Source organism: Semicossyphus pulcher, unplaced genomic scaffold (genome assembly GCF_022749685.1).
Source record: "Semicossyphus pulcher isolate SPU_LCO1_2020_fin unplaced genomic scaffold, fSemPul1.0.p SCAF_22, whole genome shotgun sequence".
Classification (NCBI taxonomy): Eukaryota; Metazoa; Chordata; class Actinopteri; order Labriformes; family Labridae; genus Semicossyphus; species Semicossyphus pulcher.
In genome coordinates this window covers 3,383,315-3,404,053 of record NW_027211696.1, presented here as the reverse complement: position 1 = coordinate 3,404,053, position 20,739 = coordinate 3,383,315, and the positions used below count along the sequence as shown (strand labels likewise).

At 43.7% G+C, this 20,739-nt stretch overlaps 1 protein-coding gene across 1 annotated transcript; it reads right to left on the bottom strand.

The window, feature by feature from the left end:
* Nucleotides 1–1,795: 1,795 nt before the first annotated feature.
* Nucleotides 1,796–3,439, bottom strand: ndr1 (nodal-related 1). Its single transcript, XM_069673848.1, has 3 exons — nucleotides 3,220–3,439; nucleotides 2,154–2,914; nucleotides 1,796–2,030 (listed from the first exon to the last, which is right to left on the bottom strand). The coding sequence occupies exons 1-3, from the start codon at nucleotides 3,437–3,439 to the stop codon at nucleotides 1,878–1,880; spliced, it is 1,134 nt and encodes a 377-aa protein (XP_069529949.1). The 3' UTR covers nucleotides 1,796–1,877.
* Between the last annotated feature and the right edge of the window lie 17,300 nt (nucleotides 3,440–20,739).

Below are 20,739 nucleotides of genomic sequence, written 5' to 3'. Positions count from 1 at the left end.
TTTCCTTGTTGGACCTCCTCTCAGGTCTGTGGGGGCGTGAACAAAACGTGCTTGACTGACAGCTCTCTCATCCTTCTGCTGATTTTGTTTTACTTTCTTTGTACAAATTGGTGAAGTCACATCCTGCCTTTAACACCTGACCAGAGGCCTCTTTTGAAGACGCTTAACCTGCACAAATGAGACAACAGAAACTGACTGAAAAGAGATGCACCCCAGCCTGTGCTGCAGGTGAAACAGCATCTCTGTTGGATTTAAAGTCACTTTGTCTTATTTAAGAATTTAATATTATTTTCTATCTAAATAACTCATCATGCAGACATTTGAGCCTCATGGCAATAAAAAACCAAACACCAGCGCTAACAGCCGTCTGCAGAGAGCTGGTGGAAACTGCAGTGGGGTATTTATAAGAGGTGTCACGCTCAGACTTTCCAACCATCATGGGAACAATTCCACCTCTGTGTGACCTAGGAATCACAATCCTGTGTAAATAATAGTTTGACATTATTATATGTAAATTCAGGTGTTACACTCGCCCCGGACAGTCACACTTTCCCCGATGCTTGGAGACAGTATGGAGCCGTTACAAAGGAGCCAAGGTTTCCGACAGGCAGCCCCGCGTCCAGTGTCAAGGTGCAAGGAGGAGCGTCATGCCATCATCTTGTGTTGCATTTACTTGCACTCATCATTGGACATCATCTGTTGAGGCTGGACTTGCCTCATCAACTGAGATCTTTGAGATGATATCTTAAATAATTCTTTAAAAAGCTGCGACGAATTTCCCCCAAAAGATACTTTAAAAACTTATAAGTCTCAGTGACTTAAAAAAACCCTGTTATGAACGGTTATGGAAAGTCTTTTATCTTACGAAATGATTCCAGGGGTGACGGTGAAATATTGGAGTCTGCTGTGATAACAAAGGTTGTGAAATAAAATCAAACATTTCCTGCATTTACCCTCCACAAACCTGAAAGTACAAAGTCCCCTTTAATATATTTTAGAGGATGGCTGACCTGACAGTTGAAGCAGGAGAAACTCAGGTGTTGACATTGGCAATTACCCAGATCCCTTAAGGTTGATTAACAAGCCTCGACATGTAGCCACTATGCACAGCCTCAGTACTCTGAACGTGCACAACTTACTGAGTTGCAGTTGTTTTTGATATTATTCTTATATTGGTGCTATTGTGCACAAACAAGTCACAACGTTTGCTGGGAAAGGGCCTGTGGATATGGTGAGTACTAGTTTTTAAACATTAGAATTAAACGGAGATGTGGAAATGGTTCATGAAACTATTGGTTGAACATTGTTATAGAAAAAACATCAAAACACTTTTGTTCAAGATAAGCAATAATTTATTGTATTACTGTACAAAGCATAAATACAAATGGGTCAATGTGACCCAAACATCTCAATAAAGTTAAAGCGCTTACAAAATTCTGACATTTGCATTTCAAAGATATTAAAAAAATTCAGTGTTCAGTCATTAAAAGAAAAGTTAGACTTTTTGTGTAACTTTTTATAGTGCTTTAGTCGGAGATCATCTTGTGCTTTTGTCTGGACCTCGTTGTATCCTGACTGAATTCATACATTACCATAATCAGTCCTTGTGAACGTGTTGATCCCCTACAAAAAAATACCAGCAATTTAACACTTCATTATTGTTAGAGAGCAGTGTCCAGGAATACAGTAGTTCCCTTCCTTCATGCCCTGCATTGCAGCAGCAGCCTCTGTCCCAGTGTCCAACCGGACATCCCTGTAAAGTGCCTGTGGACATTCATCCACTTTATGCCTCTGAGCAGCTCAGGCCTGTGGCTCCACTGGGCCTCTGGCTGCAGTCTATCTGGCCCTTTTAACCAAATGGTTTTCAAGTCTTTCGCTCAGTGGCAGCCGCACTCCTCCACCACCATGTTCTCGTGATGCCTCATGACCATCTTCCCGTTCTCGTAGTACAACATGGAGAGCGGCGCCAGGCGTGTCGGCACACAGGAAAGACAGGGCACCTTGTTTGGGTGGTGAAGTTTCAGTAGGCTCTGGGGAAAAAAGAGAGAAAAAGGAATGATTAAAACACATTGCTCCAAATAGGGTGTTAGTATTTAATATTCTGTTGGCGCAATGAAAAAACAGTTTGTCTCTGTGACATAATTCAGCCTTACCTGCATGTATGCATGGTTAGTTGGGGTGAAGGTCTCATCTACTGGAGTAGGACAGCTCCCCTCACAGCGAAACGCATTGTACCGTTTGGGATAGACAATCCACTCGTTCCAGCCCAGCTTCTCAAAGTCCACCCACATGTCCACCTTCCTGCAGAGAGGACCCTTCTCCTCCTCTGTGGGCATGCTGGCAGGAGCAGCTCCAGCCACTCTCTGTTGCTGCTGATGGGCGTGATGGTGCCTCTTGGACCTGCGGCTCCTCTTCCTGGACACAGAACCAGTCACCACTCGCTCCCTGTCCATGCTGACGTACTTGGAGTGCTCAGCTGTGCGGATCAGCGTCGGCATTCGCTGGGCGTTTGGGTTCTGCCTTGAGAAGACCACCATCATCACCCGGTCAGCTGTAGGGTGTTGGACTCCTTCCTGCTCTTCCTCTTCCACCTCAGTTTCCTCCGTCCTCTGTGTGGCGTGCTCCTGCTCCAGCCAGCGGTGAAGCATCTCTGTCATATTGAACACCTTCCAGGAGGAGGGGGACTCCACGGAACTGGGATGAGCTCTCAGGCGGCCCAGGAACAGCCTGTTCCCTGGGCAGTGCATGCCAGAGCACCCATCCCTGTGGTAGTGGTAGATGTCCACAGAGGCCGGGGAAGAGTCCTTGAAGGCAGGCAGGCGGATGCGAAGTTCAGCCAGATGGATGTTGTCGGCTGCAGACATGGAAGACATGTCGAAGGTGACAGACCACCTATTGCCATTCTGCTGGCAGCCTGGAAGAAATAAGCGTGAAGAATAGGTTAGCATCATTTACAACTTGCACTAAATTTCATGTGATGTCAACTTCAAAAACTGTTTCCCAATTGAGAGTTGCATGACTGATTAAGTACATTATTCAAGTTTGATCAGACAAATGATTAAATTAAGGTGAGTGGGGGAAAAAAAATTCAGTGTATAATCTCTTTAGTCATGAAGTACTCCTCCATGTTTGAAACTGAATAACAAATAGCCAACGTGCTATAATATAAAGCAACAGCCCTGATATAATCTCCATTTAAACATGATGTTGAATACTTACTCTTAGCGACAAGGCTGATCACAGAGTCGGAGTCGTGCAGACCGTGGCTGTCCTCCGTCTTGGCGTGGCTTACGCTGGCAGCCGGAGGCCTAGCCCGGTCCTCGGTCAGCATGGTCCGGTACAGTTGCATCATGTAGAGGGGCAGCTTGCTGGTATGCTGCCGCTGAACGGTGCGGCTGGAGCCGCCTCTCATTCCACGTAGCAGAGCGTCAGGATGCATCCCTGGAAAGGGCTGTGCGCCCAGACCCAGAGCCAAATCCACAAGAAGAAGAAGCGCAAAAGAGAAATCCACTGCTAGTCCCTTCATAATTCCCAAGTGATGTGTTGTCTCTTCAACAGCTAGATTCCAAATGCTGCTGGTGGGATGCTGAGACTTTGGTTTTATAATCACCAACCGCTCTCATGACGTCCTTTGAAGAGATCTGTCAGATGGCTGAGGGGCGTGTGTGATCCACGGCAGCGCTCAAAGACTTAATTGTGACAAGGTCGTTGTGTATCGAAACCAATTGGTCTTTGTAGTGACCGAGGTGTGAAAACTGTAAAAGCCCACAACTCTGATTGTTGTTGTTTGTATATTAAAGATCCCTTTGATGAGAAGCCATGACAATAATATTAGTTAAGGAGATTACGAGCTGCACAACTGCGCTGTGATTAATGGGAAACCGACGTGGGAGTTAATCACAAATCACTTTCTGCACAGGGGTCGTGACCTGTTTGGGATCTATTGGGGAATGGGGAAAAACAAAGTAGCGGGGCAAGTTAAGCTTAATGTCTGATGTAGAAAAATAATAATATAATTTTTTTACTGACTGTCTTTTTTGTTTTATCATCTTGTCACTTTAGAAAAGTTACGCGTGCCATAAGTCTATTGCGCATGTGCACACGTTCTGTTTAATATGTGTGGAGCTAATTTATGTGTAAATAGAAAAATCATTAATATTGCTTATAGCACTGGGATAATCTATTTCTCCAAATAAAGTATGATGGTAGTGATAGTTGGTATCAAACAACAACAATAATACAATCCTCTTTAAAATTAAGTGGACATTTAAAAACTTACAAAGAATAACTAGGCCGCAACTATCAATATAAAATAGAGATAATATAAAATATGAGTATGAATGTATTATTCCATTGTATTATTATTAAAATGTCAGGACATTTCTCTACGAACTGCACATTTCTTTCTAACTTCTATTTTCTTTAAATAAACTTTTAAAAGAAAAAACATAATGCTGAAATTAACCATCTGTAGTTTTACTCATACACGTGATTAATAAACAGTAAATATTTAGGTACTTTGAAGGAATCAACAATTTTGGACAGCTTCAATGAAAATATCCCAGGCAGCATCATGAGTATTAAATCTGCAATGCTAATTAGCAGCAGCGTTAAAGGAACGTTAGTGACATAAAAGCCAGCTCATCGTTGCCTATTCATAAGTCAAACTGCACACTTGAGCTCAAAAGAAAGAACAAAGAACAGCAAAGCTTTTATTCTCTTTGATGAGCATGAGGTGTGAAAACGATCAAAAAGCATAAGAAACACTGGCATTAGTTTGAAATCAGTCTTGTTCTTTTCAAAGTTCTTTAAAGTCACGGCATCTAACAAACTTTTGAAGAAGGTATCAAAGATTCAAGCTTCATTAAAACACATTATATAGGCTAATTATTGTGAATGAATATAATAAAGCAGCATCTTCAAATCACAAATGCTGCACTGGTGATGCTATTAAGTAGCCGAAATCTAATTTATTTGAAACACAATAAAACAACAATATGAAGATTTTAATGTTCATGTCCCAAAATTAATTGAATAAAGAGAACCAGTTTTTTGTTGTTGTCTAATTAAATAAACAACCAAATAAATACGAAAAAAACAACATCTCTAACTTATATTTTTTTATTTTATTTTATAAGCGGAAACTGGTCTCCATGATCGCACGCGCACCTGCAGCAGTGGAAGCTAATAAAAGCATTTCCTCTCAGGTGACGTCGTTTGTCCCGATGAGCCGCGCGGGTCGACATGGACCTACGCCCGTTCATTTGTTTGATTTCTCTAGGAAGTCTGGCCATTTCCAAAGGTAAAATGTTTCATGAGTTTTTAAGGCGTTTGTGTGATATAGCCTTTCACGTTGTCAGTATAAGTGGCTGCTTTTTAAAAATTGCACCGTTATTTACAATTCTGTTTGAATTAAGCGTATTTCTTGTGTGTTTGCGAACATCCTGAACCTTTAAAACACACTGTAATACTTCTCTGAGCAACAACCGACACTTTCAGCAGGACTTCAGTTCAAAGATTTTAAACATTACTAGGCTTTAAGCTCCAGCGTGGCTCCAGTTTACTACAAAGTAAAACAAAACAGTTACAGGCACGTGTGTTTATAGAAGAACATGTAGTGTGATTGCAACCTTCCCCGTTCTGTTTTCCCATTTTGTCTGCGTCAGTGCCTCAAAAATGTTAATGGTACAATTTTGATGAAAGTTCAGCCTGACTACAGAAATCTGGAGTTTTTCAGCAATTCAACAATTCATCCATGTACCTGTGAATTGGACTAATTTAGGGACTACTTTCTAGAACTTTCTAAGCCTTCAAATTTGTATTTCGGCCTACTGTATGTCTCTCTCTTGTATGTTTACAGGTCAGATTTTAGGATGCCAACAAGACCAGTGGCAGTGTGATGATGGAAACTGCATCCCTCATATCTGGAGGTGTGATGGACAAGGAGACTGTCTGGATGGATCTGATGAAATGGATTGCACTGGTGGGTACCTTCCTGTCATTGTGCCCAAGAAACACTCTTGACATTTAGAAAATAAGTTGTCATTATGTAAGATTTGTTTTCTCACCACAGTGGTTTGTGTTCTTGCAAGTCCTTATATCTGCTTTACATCGTGTTATCGTGTCTTGTTTTCTGGCTCTCCAGCACTGCCAGGCTCCCCTGAATGTCCTCGTGGTCAGTTTCCTTGTCTGGACTCTGTCGGCTGTGTTGAATCGTCGGCCCGCTGTGACGGGCAGATCCAGTGTCCCACCGGCTCTGATGAGGAGAACTGTACAGCTACTGAGGGCTGTTTGGATTCAGATTGGACCTGTCGAAACCACATGTGCATATCTAAAGAGCTGCGCTGCAACAGACTGAATGACTGCCTGGACAACTCTGATGAAGAGGAGTGTGGTGAGAATGATGGATGCGTTTTTTAATTAAACATACTTGCTTGTTAAATTGCAGTTTTTTATGCACTCGTACAGTTAAAATCTTGAGCAGTATTTTTCACATAGGAAAGCGATATATATGAATTCAGTGTTAAAGTAAATATGGTAAATATTTGTTAACTTAAAACAGACTCAGGATGGATTCTTATGACACGTAATTGCTGTCTCTGAGTTGGCGTAAAAAGATTTAAATTCTGATCGGTCTGTTCTCCTCCAGGTGTGTGTGGTGAGGAGGGCATACGGTGTCCTGAGGGGACGTGTCTGTCTGCTGAACAGAAGTGTGACGGGACGGTCCAATGCTCCGATGGCAGCGATGAGCCCGTAACATGTGGTAAGCTTGTTTGAGACAGATCATGATGATGGCAATTAATGCAACTACCTGACATTTTAAAGCAGCTTATGTTTATTTAAAGCTCCAGGGAGGAACTTTCAGTTTGTGTTGATTTTGGCGCCCCCTGTGGACAAAGCCGTACCTCTTATCTCTCTGCTGATTTTGTCCTGTACGTGCTTAAGTGGTGTTTTCTTTTTTTGACACCAAGTTGTATGAAATATTTGCTGTAGTGTTGTGGATGCAAAGCTATTAGCTTACTCACCGAGTCCGGTGGTTTGAGTTCTGTCCGGTTCTGGTAGAATAAGTAGTTCTGGTGAAATGCCAGGGTCATGAAACCACAGGACTCAGTGAGTAAGCTAATAGCTTTGCATCCACTACACTACTAGCAAGTATTTCATACAACTTTGTGTCCAAAAATCTGAACTATCCCTTTAATTGTTTGCCCTTGAAAATGTAAACAAAGGCAGCATGCAGTTAAGCACTTCATCTGACACCTCCGCCAGCAGTTTCAGGCATTTAAAATAACTTTAAAGAAATTATCAATCTTGTCGCTGATGGTCTGGTTTGCTTTTGTAGCTCATATACAATATCATCAGAATTAATTTCAGTCCGTTTCATAACCAGCTCACAGGACCTTTAACTCAAAATGTTGTGATGCAGTGAAATGCTTCTGGTGAATGTATCTCTGTCATGCTGACACATAGTGCACCTCCTGCAGGTCGTACTTGCTCGGCGAACAACGGCGGCTGCAGCCATGTGTGTGTCGATGAGGCCTGGGGAGCTCTGTGTGCCTGTCCTGTTGGTTACGGGCTCTCTGCCAATGGAGCAGTGTGTGAAGGTGTGTGGGCTGTTAAAATACAGACTATTCTCAAGTTTAAATGTGGGGTTATTGATTTGGTGAACAAGGTTAACATCACAAAGAACATGTCGAGCATGTGCTGAGAAAAGAGCCTGATGAATTTTCAGTTTCTGATGCACAGTTAATACTTATGAATCTGTCCCCTCAGATTTGGATGAATGTGCTGCACAGTTATCTCCTTGTATGCATCACTGCACGAACACCATTGGATCCTACTATTGCCACTGCAGAGAAGGCTTCAAACTGAGTGGAAACTCCACATGTGTAGCTACAGGTAAGAAAGCAGGTTCAACCACAGTTCACTCAAACATTTAGCTGACTGTCCACCTAGTTAATTGGTACCAACTGTACCTCATGTTGACCTAGATAAGTAGGACTTCTAAAAGGTAGCAAATTTTGACACAAAGACCAACATCAAAGTAAAAATTTGGTTTCATCCTCTTCCAAAAAAGATCAAACCCAACATCAAACATCACAAAGTGCAACTGGACAAAAGATAACTGGCATGTTAATGAGCTACCTTAATGCAGCTGATCTAGTGACAAAAGTGAAAGTTCAAATAGATCAAAGAGGGACTTTGAAATGCAGATTGTTGAGGAGGTTACATCAAAAAACAAGTCAATTAAGATGTTGGTAATAAAAGGATGATTTTGTCAGATATTAAAAATGTGCAAAAAGTATTCTCTAGACATCCAGGTTTTGTTTTCTTGTATATAGTTAGTGATTTAAATGCATAAAAAGTCAAATCCGTGTTTTTTCACTAACTGCACCCCTCTTTCTGAATGTGTCCAGGTGATGCTGTCAAATTGCTAACAGTACAGAGGAAATCTATCGGGCTGTTGAATGTGGAGTCTCAGCAGTTTGAAGTCATCCAGACCGCAGTGCTCGATCCAGTCGCCTTAACTTATGATGTTGCCCAAGGACTGTACTACTGGGCCGACAACCAAGGCAGCATTTACAGAAGTGATGGACAGAACAGAATGACAATCTATACTGGTGAGTTGAACCATCATGTACACATATGACGTGAGTAAGAGAGCATTTGAGGTAGTTAACTAGACTAGTCGGTAACCACTGATTAGCAGAGCTGTCATGATAACCACAATACTGCACTACTGAAAAACCAACCACAGGGAATGGCAAAATGTTCACACTTTTTTTTTTTAATGAGGCTAGACCCTTCTTGTTTGTTTTGTTCTACTGTGTGTGTGTGTGTGTGTGTGTGTGTGTGTGTGTGTGTGTGTGTGTGTGTGTGTGTATTTAAAGGGCCAGTTCGCCAATTTTCAACCTTAGTCCTATCATGCTATTATGGGGAGCTAATGCCATTATGGTAGAAAAAAAATGCAATTTGGCTCTGTGCCTTTGGAGGACTATCCGCATCTCCAATGGGTCCTGGAAAACCTCCGCCAGACTACGTAAAACGTGTCATCTGGTAGAGGACAGGGAGCTCGCTAAACTACACTTCCTCAATCTAGGACGCCCACCTCCGATGTCATGTCTCGTTCAAAATCGTCAGGTTTGAAAAGTAGACTGCAGACCTGAAGAGTTTTTATTCTCGTCGTATTTCGGATTCTGTACCGCCCTGAGTCATTGCCTGCAGAGAAACGGTAGTATTTCACTCCAGCGTGTTGTAGGAATGTAGAATGGGCGAAACCACGAGCTGTTTGTACAACTTTCTCCACAGCTATGGTGCCAATTTCAAATATTATTGCTTCTATTGATTACAGAGAACACCATTTTTGACTGACAGAGGCTTTTTCAACTAATGTCAACTTAAATGAACAAAAAACGTATTTGTTGTATGAATATAAAAAGCCCCAGACTTTGTGCCCTGTCACCGAGTCCGTTTGATCGTCTTTAGTGCATCGCTTCATTTTTTTGTGTATTTTTAGATTTTCCTGTCTGAATTGTGTTACTGTGTTTTTCTGCAGTTGTCCCAATTTGACAAATAGTCCCCTACTGTAGATTTCTAATTTAACTAAAAATGTCTGTTTTTTTTAACAGGTGAGCCTGGAATCAAGGATCTAGCTTGTGATTGGCTGAATGGAAACCTGTTCTGGACCAATCAGAAGACACAGTCAATCTACATGCAGGCAGCTGATGGGAAAAGTTCCACTACTGTGCTGAACAAAAATATCAGGCCATCAGACTTGGTGCTGATACCTGTGGAGAGGTATGCATGACTTTTTGCAACAAAGGATTTGAATTGATTATAATTTCTCATGTAAAACATGTATGTTTTGTTTTCTATGGAAAGAAATGTAACTAGGAAACTTAGTGTTAAAATGAGCCATTAAAGTTTATGTAGTCAGCCCACTTAAAAATCCAGCCCTTATTATTGCACCTAAAAGAGATGATGATGCACTGTGTTCTCCGCTCCCTGACTCCCAGCTTGATGTTCTGGATAAATGGCGGCCCCGGTCACAGAGTGACTATAGAGAAATCTTGGATGGATGGGTCAGAAAGAAGCTCGCTGACTGTGCTCACTGCTCAGTCTGCCCACGGCCTCACTGCTGACGTGGCTGCCAGGAGGCTGTACTGGATCAGCGACTTTAAGAAGGTGAGTGAGGGAAAGAACACAGGCAGTACTGTTTGACTGAGATTACCAAACACGTGCTTTAAATGGAAATTAGCCATAGCATAGTACTTTTTACATGTGTGCTTTTGCGCGTCTGGTTGTAAGTCTGGATGAATTGAACACTTTGTCAGTTGTCATCTTGCATACAGTGAGTATGAACTTGTTTCATTCAGTCTATAGAGACGGTGAAGGTGGATGGGACCGGCCGGTACTCGTTCACAGGACTGTTCAACAGGAGGCCGGCTCTCGGTCTGGCTGTGTTTGAGAGTTCGTTCTACTGGGTGGACGAGAAAGGATTGTGGAAGGTTCCACAGAACCAACCAAAGCAGAAGACATTCGTCTGGAAAGCCGCACAGCCAATGTTAGCCATATATCATGAGCAACAGCAGCCTCAAGGTACAACTGGCACAATAGATCTACAATACATGCTTGTTAGTTAGTGTTTCTTCCTCTGACTCTCTACAATCCCAATCTCCAACCTGAAGCCTGAGCACTAAACCCTCCTGGATTTAGTTAACATCAGGCGTGCAGTGCGTGAGTCCATGGTGTGTTAGCTAAAGCTACATGCCCTGATGTTTCTAAAGGATCATTATTGCTAAATTAGAGCTCATCAACTTATAAAGCTGTTTAACTTTGTGTGGTTACAGGTGTGCCATATTTGCTCATGGTTGCTCGCTGCAGTGGTTTGTAAGTTCCTGCTGAATTAGGCCCAGCAACAACTAAGACAGGGAGGTGTGGCAGCTGAAATATTCTACTCAAGTAGAAGTGCTCTTACTTGACTTTAATTATACTCAAGTAAAAGTACTTGTGTGAAAAAGGCCTCAACTTAAAGTAAAAAGTCTCTCACTTAAGAAGTGCTTAAGTTAAAAGTTGCTAACTTGCTGATTTTTATAATAAACAAATGTTACAGGACGTTAGTTAAAGGAAGAGAGGAAATGACTGCACAGTTGGAACAATGTAAAGGTTTATGTAGTTAAAGTAATAGGTGTTCCAACTATTGCCATAAATGGCTTCATAAAGCAGGTTATGAAAGCTTATTGTGTAGTCTGTAGCCCTCAGCTCCCAGTTAAGATTAAAGTGAAACTTGTTTTGGTGTCAAAAAGACGAGAGACGGACCTTTTGTTAAAGAGTAAGATCCTTTGTTTCACCAGAAACGGTAGTTAGATAGCTCTCTTCATGGCCACCAGACTCCATTGATAAAAACAGTCATTTTACCTCGCAGAACACAAGAGTTACTGACGGTCTACCGCTGCCTTGATCAGTTAGCTTGTTTGTGTTATTGTGTGGTGTTTTTAAAGGGTTATGTCAGATCCGAACTAACGTGCTATGACGTGTAACGAGGCAGCGGAAGACCAGCAAGTCCTTTGTTCTGCTAGGTTAAATTACTGTTTTTGTTAATGGAGTCTGGTTGCGTTGAGGAAAGCGATCTAACAGCTGTATTATGTCTGAAAGATGTGGCCAGGGAGGATCTCCAACCTCAGTGTCAGCCGGTGTCAAAGGTGGTGGTTCCTCCGCACTCTCTTCTGTCCCATTTATGGTTCACTCAGGTTATGCGTCTGGCCCAGGTAGTTGCAGCCCCAGCTCTCCTTCGGCACCGCTGTTCTGACGGGCTGCATGACACTTTGATCTGATTGGCCTGAAAATGCTATAAAAATAAGCAATTGAAATTCTTTTTAATAAGTGTTTCTTCTCACCATAGTTGTCACTTTCTTACCTTAGAGAACTTGGATTTGACATGTCCTTGTTTTCATCATTCAGGTTCTTCAGCATGTGCAAAGACTCCATGTGAGCTCTGCCAGCTAACTAAAGGAAACCCTGTTGGATTCACCTGCAGTTGTCCAAACTCTAAAGTACTGCTGCTTGATGGGACATGTGACTGTAGGTTTACCAGACTCACCAGACTAGTCACCAGACTACTTTGCTTGTGTTACAAATGCCCTTTATTTATTTTATATTGTCTATTAAAAAAGCAATTTTGCTTTGTTTGTAAAATGTGTAGAAACCTTGCTAAGTTAATTACATATTTTGTGTTGCTTCCTCCGTCATAGTCTCTTGCCATTATTGGATAAACTCTTCCTGAAGTCAGGTCATGATTGGGATGTGTTTTTCTTTTCTTCCACAGATCCGAGGTTTATTTATGCTACCATTACCAACATGAACATGCTGGAGTTTAGAGGCAGAGCGTCCACTAAAACCCAGCTGTTTGCCACTGATGACGGCTTCCTGTCATTCGATGTGGACTGGTACAGAGATTTGCTGTACTGGGCTAACAAAACTGGTCATATCCAGCGCGTCAGTCTAACTGGAGTCAAGAGTGAGGTGGTGCCAACGCCACTGCCAGGTTGGTGCTTTGAGTTTTACATGGCTTATACAGACGTAAATGAGGTTGTTCTTGTATTTGATAATTTGGTAAGTTTAGTAATACTGCAGATGCATTATGGGTTAAACCACTGCCGCATGAATTTACTAATTTTCCTGGTAAAAAAAAACTAATTCATAAATATATTCAGTTGTTTATCCTGTTCTATTCTTTAGTTTGTCTGATAAAAGTAGACCAGAGGAGAGGGAACCTTTATTGGGTGTCATGTGACCAAAAAATCATCGGCACCACCACAGCCGACAGTCGATACCCACAGCAGCTCTACCAAACGACAAAGGAGATTCGAGACCTGTATCTTGACTGGCTGAGGGGAGGCATCTTGTGGCTTGAGGACGACCAAATCCTCACCATGAGCATGATGGGAGGCAAAGCCAAAGAGCTGCTTCACTTAGCAGCAGGAGGAGTCAGGGGGAACATCGCCTTCGACCTCAGGGCCAGTAGTCTACTCTGGAACTCAAAGAGAGCTGGTCTGTCCCTTCTTGTGATGTGAATTGTATACCAACATATAACATTTTAAAGAGTGAATCTCAATTCTTCTCCCTGTATTTCAAGAAAACGGACACGTTAAAGGAGTTTTATGTCACTTTTTGCAGGTTTGACGACGTTGAGTCTGCTGCGGCAAAGAAGCCACCAGGCTGGTAGACGATGGAACGTTTCAGGCTCGATCATCGCTGCCTTCGAGCCTTTCCTGTTGTCCCTTTCTGATGATGTCATGACCCTGTGGGACCGGCGCGATGGGAGCCCCATCCAAGACGTGACAGAGGGAGGTCACGTGTTGGGCGTAATCGCTGCACTCAAGGACATCCGAACGGGTCAGGTCAAAGTTCAAATGCTGATTTATTCAGATGGATATTGTTACTTTTCTTTATTTAAAACTTAGCAAAAAACACACTTTAGAAGTGGAGGATTTTGAATTGGTAATTGTGTTGTGTGCCTTCCTTCTTGATCAGTCATGGTGCCCAATACTCCGGCCTGCAGTGAACCCTCTCTGCTGTGCCGACACACATCAATCTGCCTCTCACAAACCCAGCTGTGTGATGGGAAGAGGGACTGCCCTGATGGAGATGATGAGGACTTTTGTGTCGCCACATGTTCATCTAAAGGTAAAGGTTGTATGTATGTGTCGGACTCTACAATGCAGCTTTAAAATCATGCAAGTTGTAAACATACTACACTGACTGATCACTCCCATCTTAGACGATTTCAAGTGCAAGGACCAGAGGAGTTGTATCTCCAGGAGCCTCATTTGTGACGGTCGCTCTCATTGTCGTGATGGTTCGGATGAGGTCGACTGTCCGGCCATAGATTCTTCTGCTGCTCGAGCCGACGTCCTGAAATGTCGCACGGGTTCCAAGCCATGTAGGGACGGCACGGAGTGTGTGTTATACGGCCACGTGTGTGACGGGGAGCAGGACTGCCGCGATGGATCGGATGAACAAGGATGTGGTGAGTCTGTGACTGTTTGTATTTACAAGTAGGAGTACTGCTTCAGTTTTGTTCCAATCTCAGGTTAAGACATTTCCAGTGAAGTAGTGGTTATATGATATCATATATGATAGACATATACCACCTGAACTTTCCTACTTGGTTTAACTTTACCATGGGATTATGACTGTCTGTTCAAGATGCCAAAGAACAGACCACAACACCAACAGACAAAATGCCTCCAGCCACAAAACCTCCTGCTCCCACCTGCAGCAGCCCCTCCGTGCTCTGCCCCCTTTCCACGGCTCTCCTCTGCATTTCTCCGAGCCAGTTTTGTGACGGGCGTAGAGACTGCCCCGACGGCTCTGACGAACAGAACTGTGTGAAAAGATGCCCCTCGAAGAGTAAGCTTGAATCTGGAGTTTGAGGTTATTTGAAGTCAGACTCAACAAATTATTTTAAAGTGTCCCAAAATGTGAAAGCTTAATTTGTTTTCCCCTCATATCCCTCGTGTAGATGACTTCCTCTGCAAAGACCGCCGCAGCTGTATATCCAAGAGCCTGGTCTGTGACGGCCGCTCTCATTGCCACGATGGCTCAGATGAGGTCAGCTGTAAGAGTGTAGCTGCTCCTGCAGCTCAGGCAAACGCTCTGAAGTGTCGCATGGGCTCCAGACTGTGTCGAGATGGCACAGAGTGCGTTCTCTTCAGCCACGTGTGTGATGGGGAGAGAGACTGCCGGGATGGATCAGATGAAGAAGGATGTGGTGAGTTTTTGCAAAGGGGCAAATTTGTCTTCAGATTTTCTATAATGAAAATGAACTGTTGGCTAGCGGTTATTAAATTGTTTCACTCGCACGATACTAGTGGCCTATAGCGAGGGTTACCAAAATCATGAAGCTTAGGCAAATTAACATAAGCCCCTTTTACACTGCCAGTTCAAGACGGGATTATTACGCCTCTGTTACGTTATGTCTAAACGGAGCAGGCAGGGCGGAACAGTGCTGTGTGTGTGTGTTTGAAGCACGTTTGTTTACACCTCGCGCACGTTATGCTTCTGCAACGTCGGACCGCTGTTAAGAAACACACACTGGGGCGGCTTTACGCCGATGTTGCTTGGTCCAATGTAAAATGGCAAAGGCAGCATGACAGCGGAGCTTCGTTACGGCGCTGAGGCAGAACCGCAGTGTAAAAAGGGTTATAATCTAATGGCAAAGATATTGTTTTGTTCTTTCAAATAAAAAAAACTAACTCGGCTAACTCTTACGTTTCAGATGCTGCAGAGATTGCTCCTCCCACTGCTTTAGAAAACCTACGCTTAAATAAATCCCCTTCTCCCGTCCCACCCTCTACTGAGGCTCCCACCCAGCCGCCCTGCACCAGTCCTTCAGCTCTGTGTCCTGGTTCTTCTTTATGCATCCAGCCAGCACAGTTTTGTGATGGAAAGAGAGACTGCCCTGATGGATCTGATGAGAACTGTCTGAAAAAATGTCGTAATAGGGGTGAGTAGTAGAGATTATGGGTTTGTCTCTAATCTCACCAAACTGTACAAGTAGACGGTTAGATTTTTTTCTGTATTGTTGCTTTTCTATTATCTTTATATTCAATTCCTTCCTCCTCAGCTGATTTTCTCTGCAAGGACCGTCGTAGCTGCATCCCGAAGAATCTGGCTTGTGACGGCCGCTCTCATTGCAACGACGGCTCAGACGAGCTCAACTGTCCAGGTGTAGCTGCTCCTGCAGCTCGGGCAAATGCCTTGAAGTGCCGCATGGGCTCAAAGCCCTGTGATGACGGCACAGAGTGTGTTCTCTTCAGTCATGTTTGTGATAAAGAGAGAGACTGCAGGGATGGATCAGATGAACAAGGATGTGGTGAGCTTTCATTCAAAGATGGCTTTTACAAAGGTGCCTTGCAGAGGAGCACACTGTCTTATAACTTGAAAATATTTTGATGTTTTGATCTAAACTTCTCAAAGTGACGACTTCTCAAATATTTCTAGATCCTGCAGAAACTGCCTCGACCATTCTTGTAGAAAATCTGCCCTCCAGTGAGTCTCCAGCATCAGTTGAGCCCTTAACTGAGGCTCCCACCCAGCCGCCCTGCACCAGTCCTTCAGCTCTGTGTCCTGGTTCTTCTTTATGCATCCAGCCAGCACAGTTTTGCGATGGAAAGAGAGACTGTCCTGACGGATCTGATGAGAACTGTGTGAAGAGATGCCCTGACAGAAGTAAGTCAATAAGTTCCAATGCTTGCTCTGTAAACATGAAGCATACACGGCAAATGTTGCATATTCTTTAAAACCTCCACAGCCGACTTCCGCTGCAAAGACCGTCGGAGATGCGTCTCAAAGAGCATGGTCTGTGATGGCCGATCTCACTGCCACGATGGCTCAGATGAGTTGAACTGTCCGACTGTAGCTGCTCCTGCAGCTCAGGCTAATGCTCTGAAGTGTCGCATGGGCTCCAGACTGTGTCGAGATGGCACAGAGTGTGTTCTCTTCAGTCACGTGTGTGATGGGGAGAGAGACTGCCGGGATGGATCGGATGAAGAAGGATGTGGTGGGTTTCCGTGGAAAAGACCTTGTGTATCTCATTTAAGTTCCTTCATTCATTTGAATGAATTCAATCACTTTCACATCATATAGTAAACAGGAGCCTTTAACTTCGTTTCACTGTTTGTATTCTTTCAGATGCTGCGGAGATTGCTCCTCCCACTGCCACAGAAAATCTTCCCTTAAATAAATCCCCTTCTCCCGTCCCACCCTCTACTGAGGCTCCCACCCAGCCGCCCTGCACCAGTCCTTCAGCTCTGTGTCCTGGTTCTTCTTTATGCATCCAGCCAGCACAGTTTTGTGATGGAAAGAGAGACTGCCCTGATGGATCTGACGAAAACTGTCTGAAAAAATGTCCTTACAGGTGTAAGTAATCGGCTAATTGACGGATTGAGTCAGTTTTACTGACAGTTGTTGTTTTACAGTTTAATTGTTGCTGTTGTTATCTTTGAAATGTTAACTGTTTTCCTCCTCAGCTGATTTTCTCTGCAAGGACCGTCAGAGCTGCGTCTCCAAGAATCTGGTTTGTGACGGCCGCTCTCATTGCAAAGACGGCTCAGACGAGGTCAACTGTCCAGGTGTAGCTGCTCCTGCAGCTCGGGCAAATGCCTTGAAGTGCCGCATGGGCTCAAAGCCCTGTGATGACGGCACAGAGTGCGTGTTATACAGCCACGTGTGTGACGGAGAGAGCGACTGCAGGGATGGATCAGATGAGCGAGGATGCCCAGAAACCTGCAAACAAGGTTGGTTCACTTCTCGTAATTAGAATTTTAGAGTTTTTAGGCAGTACCTCATACATATGCAGCAAAAGCTGCATCCAGTTAAAGTTCAAACACTAGTTTGTCTCATTGTCACTAGTCTGTTTCATTCAAAAAAATCATACCTTTATTCGTACTCGACCCCAGGTGAGTTCCAATGTTCCCACGGGAAGATGTGCATCCCTGCGGCTCAGGTGTGTGATGGGACATCGCAGTGTCGGGATCAGTCTGATGAACTGGACTGCAGGGAGCGAACCAAGAGCTGCGAGTATCAGTGTGCAGACGGCAAGCGCTGCATCCCGAAAAAATTCCTCTGCGATGGCGAGAGAGACTGCCTGGACGGTACAGATGAGGTGGGCTGCGGTAAGTTCTGGGATGGTCAATTCACCTGTAATGTGGCTGCATTTTTCCGAGCTTTGTTTAAAGGCTGTGATTTTTAAGTAGACAGAATACATTGAGTCAAAACTTATTTTAACTTTCACCTTTTCCAGACCCTGTTTCTGCTGCAATAACAGCACCTCCAGTGACAACCACTGTTGCATCAACATGCATCACTCCATCAGTCATCTGTCCGGATTCATCAGTGTGTATTTCTCAAGTCCAACTCTGTGATGGACAACGGGACTGTCCTGATGGATTTGATGAAAATAATTGTATTTCCGAGTGTAAAAACCCGGGTACGTCGGCCATGAACACGAGGCAAAGCGAGCACTATTTTATGTGTCTGGCAAACTGATGAGTTAAAATATCTGTATGTGCCATCATCACTGTCCATAACTTTACATCTTTTCTTCCTGCACATCAGGTGACTTCCTGTGCAGTGACAGGAGGGCTTGTGTCCCCAGGACGGAAGTGTGCGATGGTCGTTCCCACTGTCCCGACGGCTCAGATGAGAGGCGTTGTCGATCAGCAAATCCTGCGGTTTCCTGTAAGCCATGAAGCAGTAGCACAGCAATGATGCGTAGAAGCATTGGTTAAGTATTTTATCAATGTGTGAAAACGGAGTCCCTGAGACAACCAATGTCTACACCCTAGAAAACAGCCAGTACCACCATGGTACACCGAACAACGGCTACATCTTGCCAAACACTCAAAATTCCATAGCAACCAGCAAGCAGTTAAACTGCAACAACCTTTCCAGTCATGGGTAGACTATAGAATAATACTCTGCCATTTTTAGCTGCACCTCTACAAAAATTTAAGTCCAATCTTTTTGCTTAATTTTGCTAAGCTAGCAAACTTAGCATATCTGCTCTTCCATCATTTGTTTGTTCGAAAACATCATTTCTTTTGTGCAAGTCTCCAGTCTGCTCAGCCCCAGATCAGCCCCACTGAAGTGCCGCAAAGGGTCCAAGCCATGTAAAGACGGCCTGGAGTGTGTTCTGTACAGCCACGTGTGTGATGGAGAGAGGGACTGCAAGGATGGATCAGATGAAGAGGGATGTGCTGCTCAGTGCAAAGCAGGTTTGTTTTGTGCAGTGAGCTGGTTATAAAGCAGCTTAAAGTACACAATCGACTATTTCAGTTTGACGAATATCTGAGTTCAGTGGCTGTGGTCACATGCACACTTTATTTTTACTTGATTGAAAAATTGATATTGAAGATTTTGGGTCAACTGAAAACATGTTGCATTCATCTTTAAAGTGATGACCTCGAAGGTTTTCATTTAAATAAATGTCTATTAAGTCACTATTGCCGAATGAGGTAACACAATGGTGTTGGACTGCGTGTCTGTGGTGACTTTTGGGGGAAAAAATCACAAGCGGTGCCCAGTTAGTGACGTGTTTTCCATCATCCAGCAGTGGTTGGTCTGCCAGAGAGGGTAGGCGGAGCTAAGCGGCTGCTTTTCCGCTCTCTGCAAGTATAAACAGTAATCTACTATGGCTGAACAAACAAAGAAAAGATCGATGACTACAGATACAACTTCAAAAAAAAGGTGAGAATCCAAAGAAAGAGACAAATTCGACGCTCAGATGAAGGCAAACTGTCTAAAAAGGAAAGCGACCGTCAGCGAGGAAAATCAAGAGTTACAACCGCAGCCAAACGTGGATGTCACACATGCATGTCTGGATATGTGTGCTCCCGCAATTACTGTTTATCTCCATAGGTGCCGCCAAAGAGAGCGAAACTGAAATCTTTGATTTGTGCTTTAAGGACGGCCTTTCAGAGCAAACCAATTCAACGATTTATCTTTGCACATCCGATCAGCTCAATGAAGGTGGATTTCTGTCGTCGGCTCCAGCAGTAGTTGCTATTTTTTGTTGCTCTTAATGAAGCAACAGCTTAAATCACTTTGTTTTCAACCACATACGTCTCCATGCATTCTTTTCTTTCTGATCGAAGAGTTTATACTGTCCATGTTCATTTTGTTTGGGCTTCTGAATATTTGGAATTATACGGAATAAAGTTCAGATTCAGTCTCACGTCTCTGTAGTTTTGAATCAGATATATTTAGATTTTTTCTTCGGGTTGAACTTGATCATTTTAGTGTGAGTGAAGTTGGTGATGAATTAGAAAAACGGAAGTGAAGTGGATAATTTTTTGCGGGTCTCTTTTTGTCTCCCACAGATGAGTTCAGGTGTGCTCATGGGAATAGATGCATCCCATCGGAGCAGGTCTGTGACGGGCAGAATGACTGTCAGGACAGGTCAGATGAAATGGACTGTTCAAGTCAGATTGAGGGCTGCCATCACCGCTGTGATAACAACACCCGCTGTATACCAAACACATTCCTATGTGACGGCGAGAGAGACTGCGCTGATGGGTCAGATGAGGCCAAGTGTGGTAGGGGACTATCAATATTTAAATGTTGTAAAATTGTGACATATAAAACATATCTGCAGACATCCGATGACATCCACCTGTGTTTTTTCTGTGCAGCTTTGGTCACCTGTGCGATGAACCAGTTTCGCTGTGCTAGCGGTCAGTGTGTGTCTGAGGCTCTGAGGTGCGACGGATACGCTGACTGCAGCGACCGCTCCGATGAGGTGGATTGCACACGACCCCCGCGCTGCCCGGCACAGCTCCGATGCCAACACAGCCATGAGTGCCTGCAGAAAGAATGGCTCTGTGATGGAGAAGACGACTGCAAAGACGGGTCAGATGAAAAGGTGGGAAATCGATATTCATGAGTAGAGGCAAGAATTAAGATAAACAATGTATTTTTCATACTCGAGCTTCGAGGACAAATGGAATGCGTTTTTGATTGATGTTGGGAAGCAGTGATGTAAGTTCTTACTCATTTTGTACCCAGAACTGCAAGTCCGCACCAGCCAAGTGCAGGGAATACCAGTGGCAGTGTGGAGACAGCAGCCAGTGCATCCCTCTGTCCTGGAAGTGTGATGGAAAGGAAGACTGTCACAATAGCATGGATGAGACCAAATGTGAGCACGCTCATCTTTAACTTAATGCTACGCATTACACAATG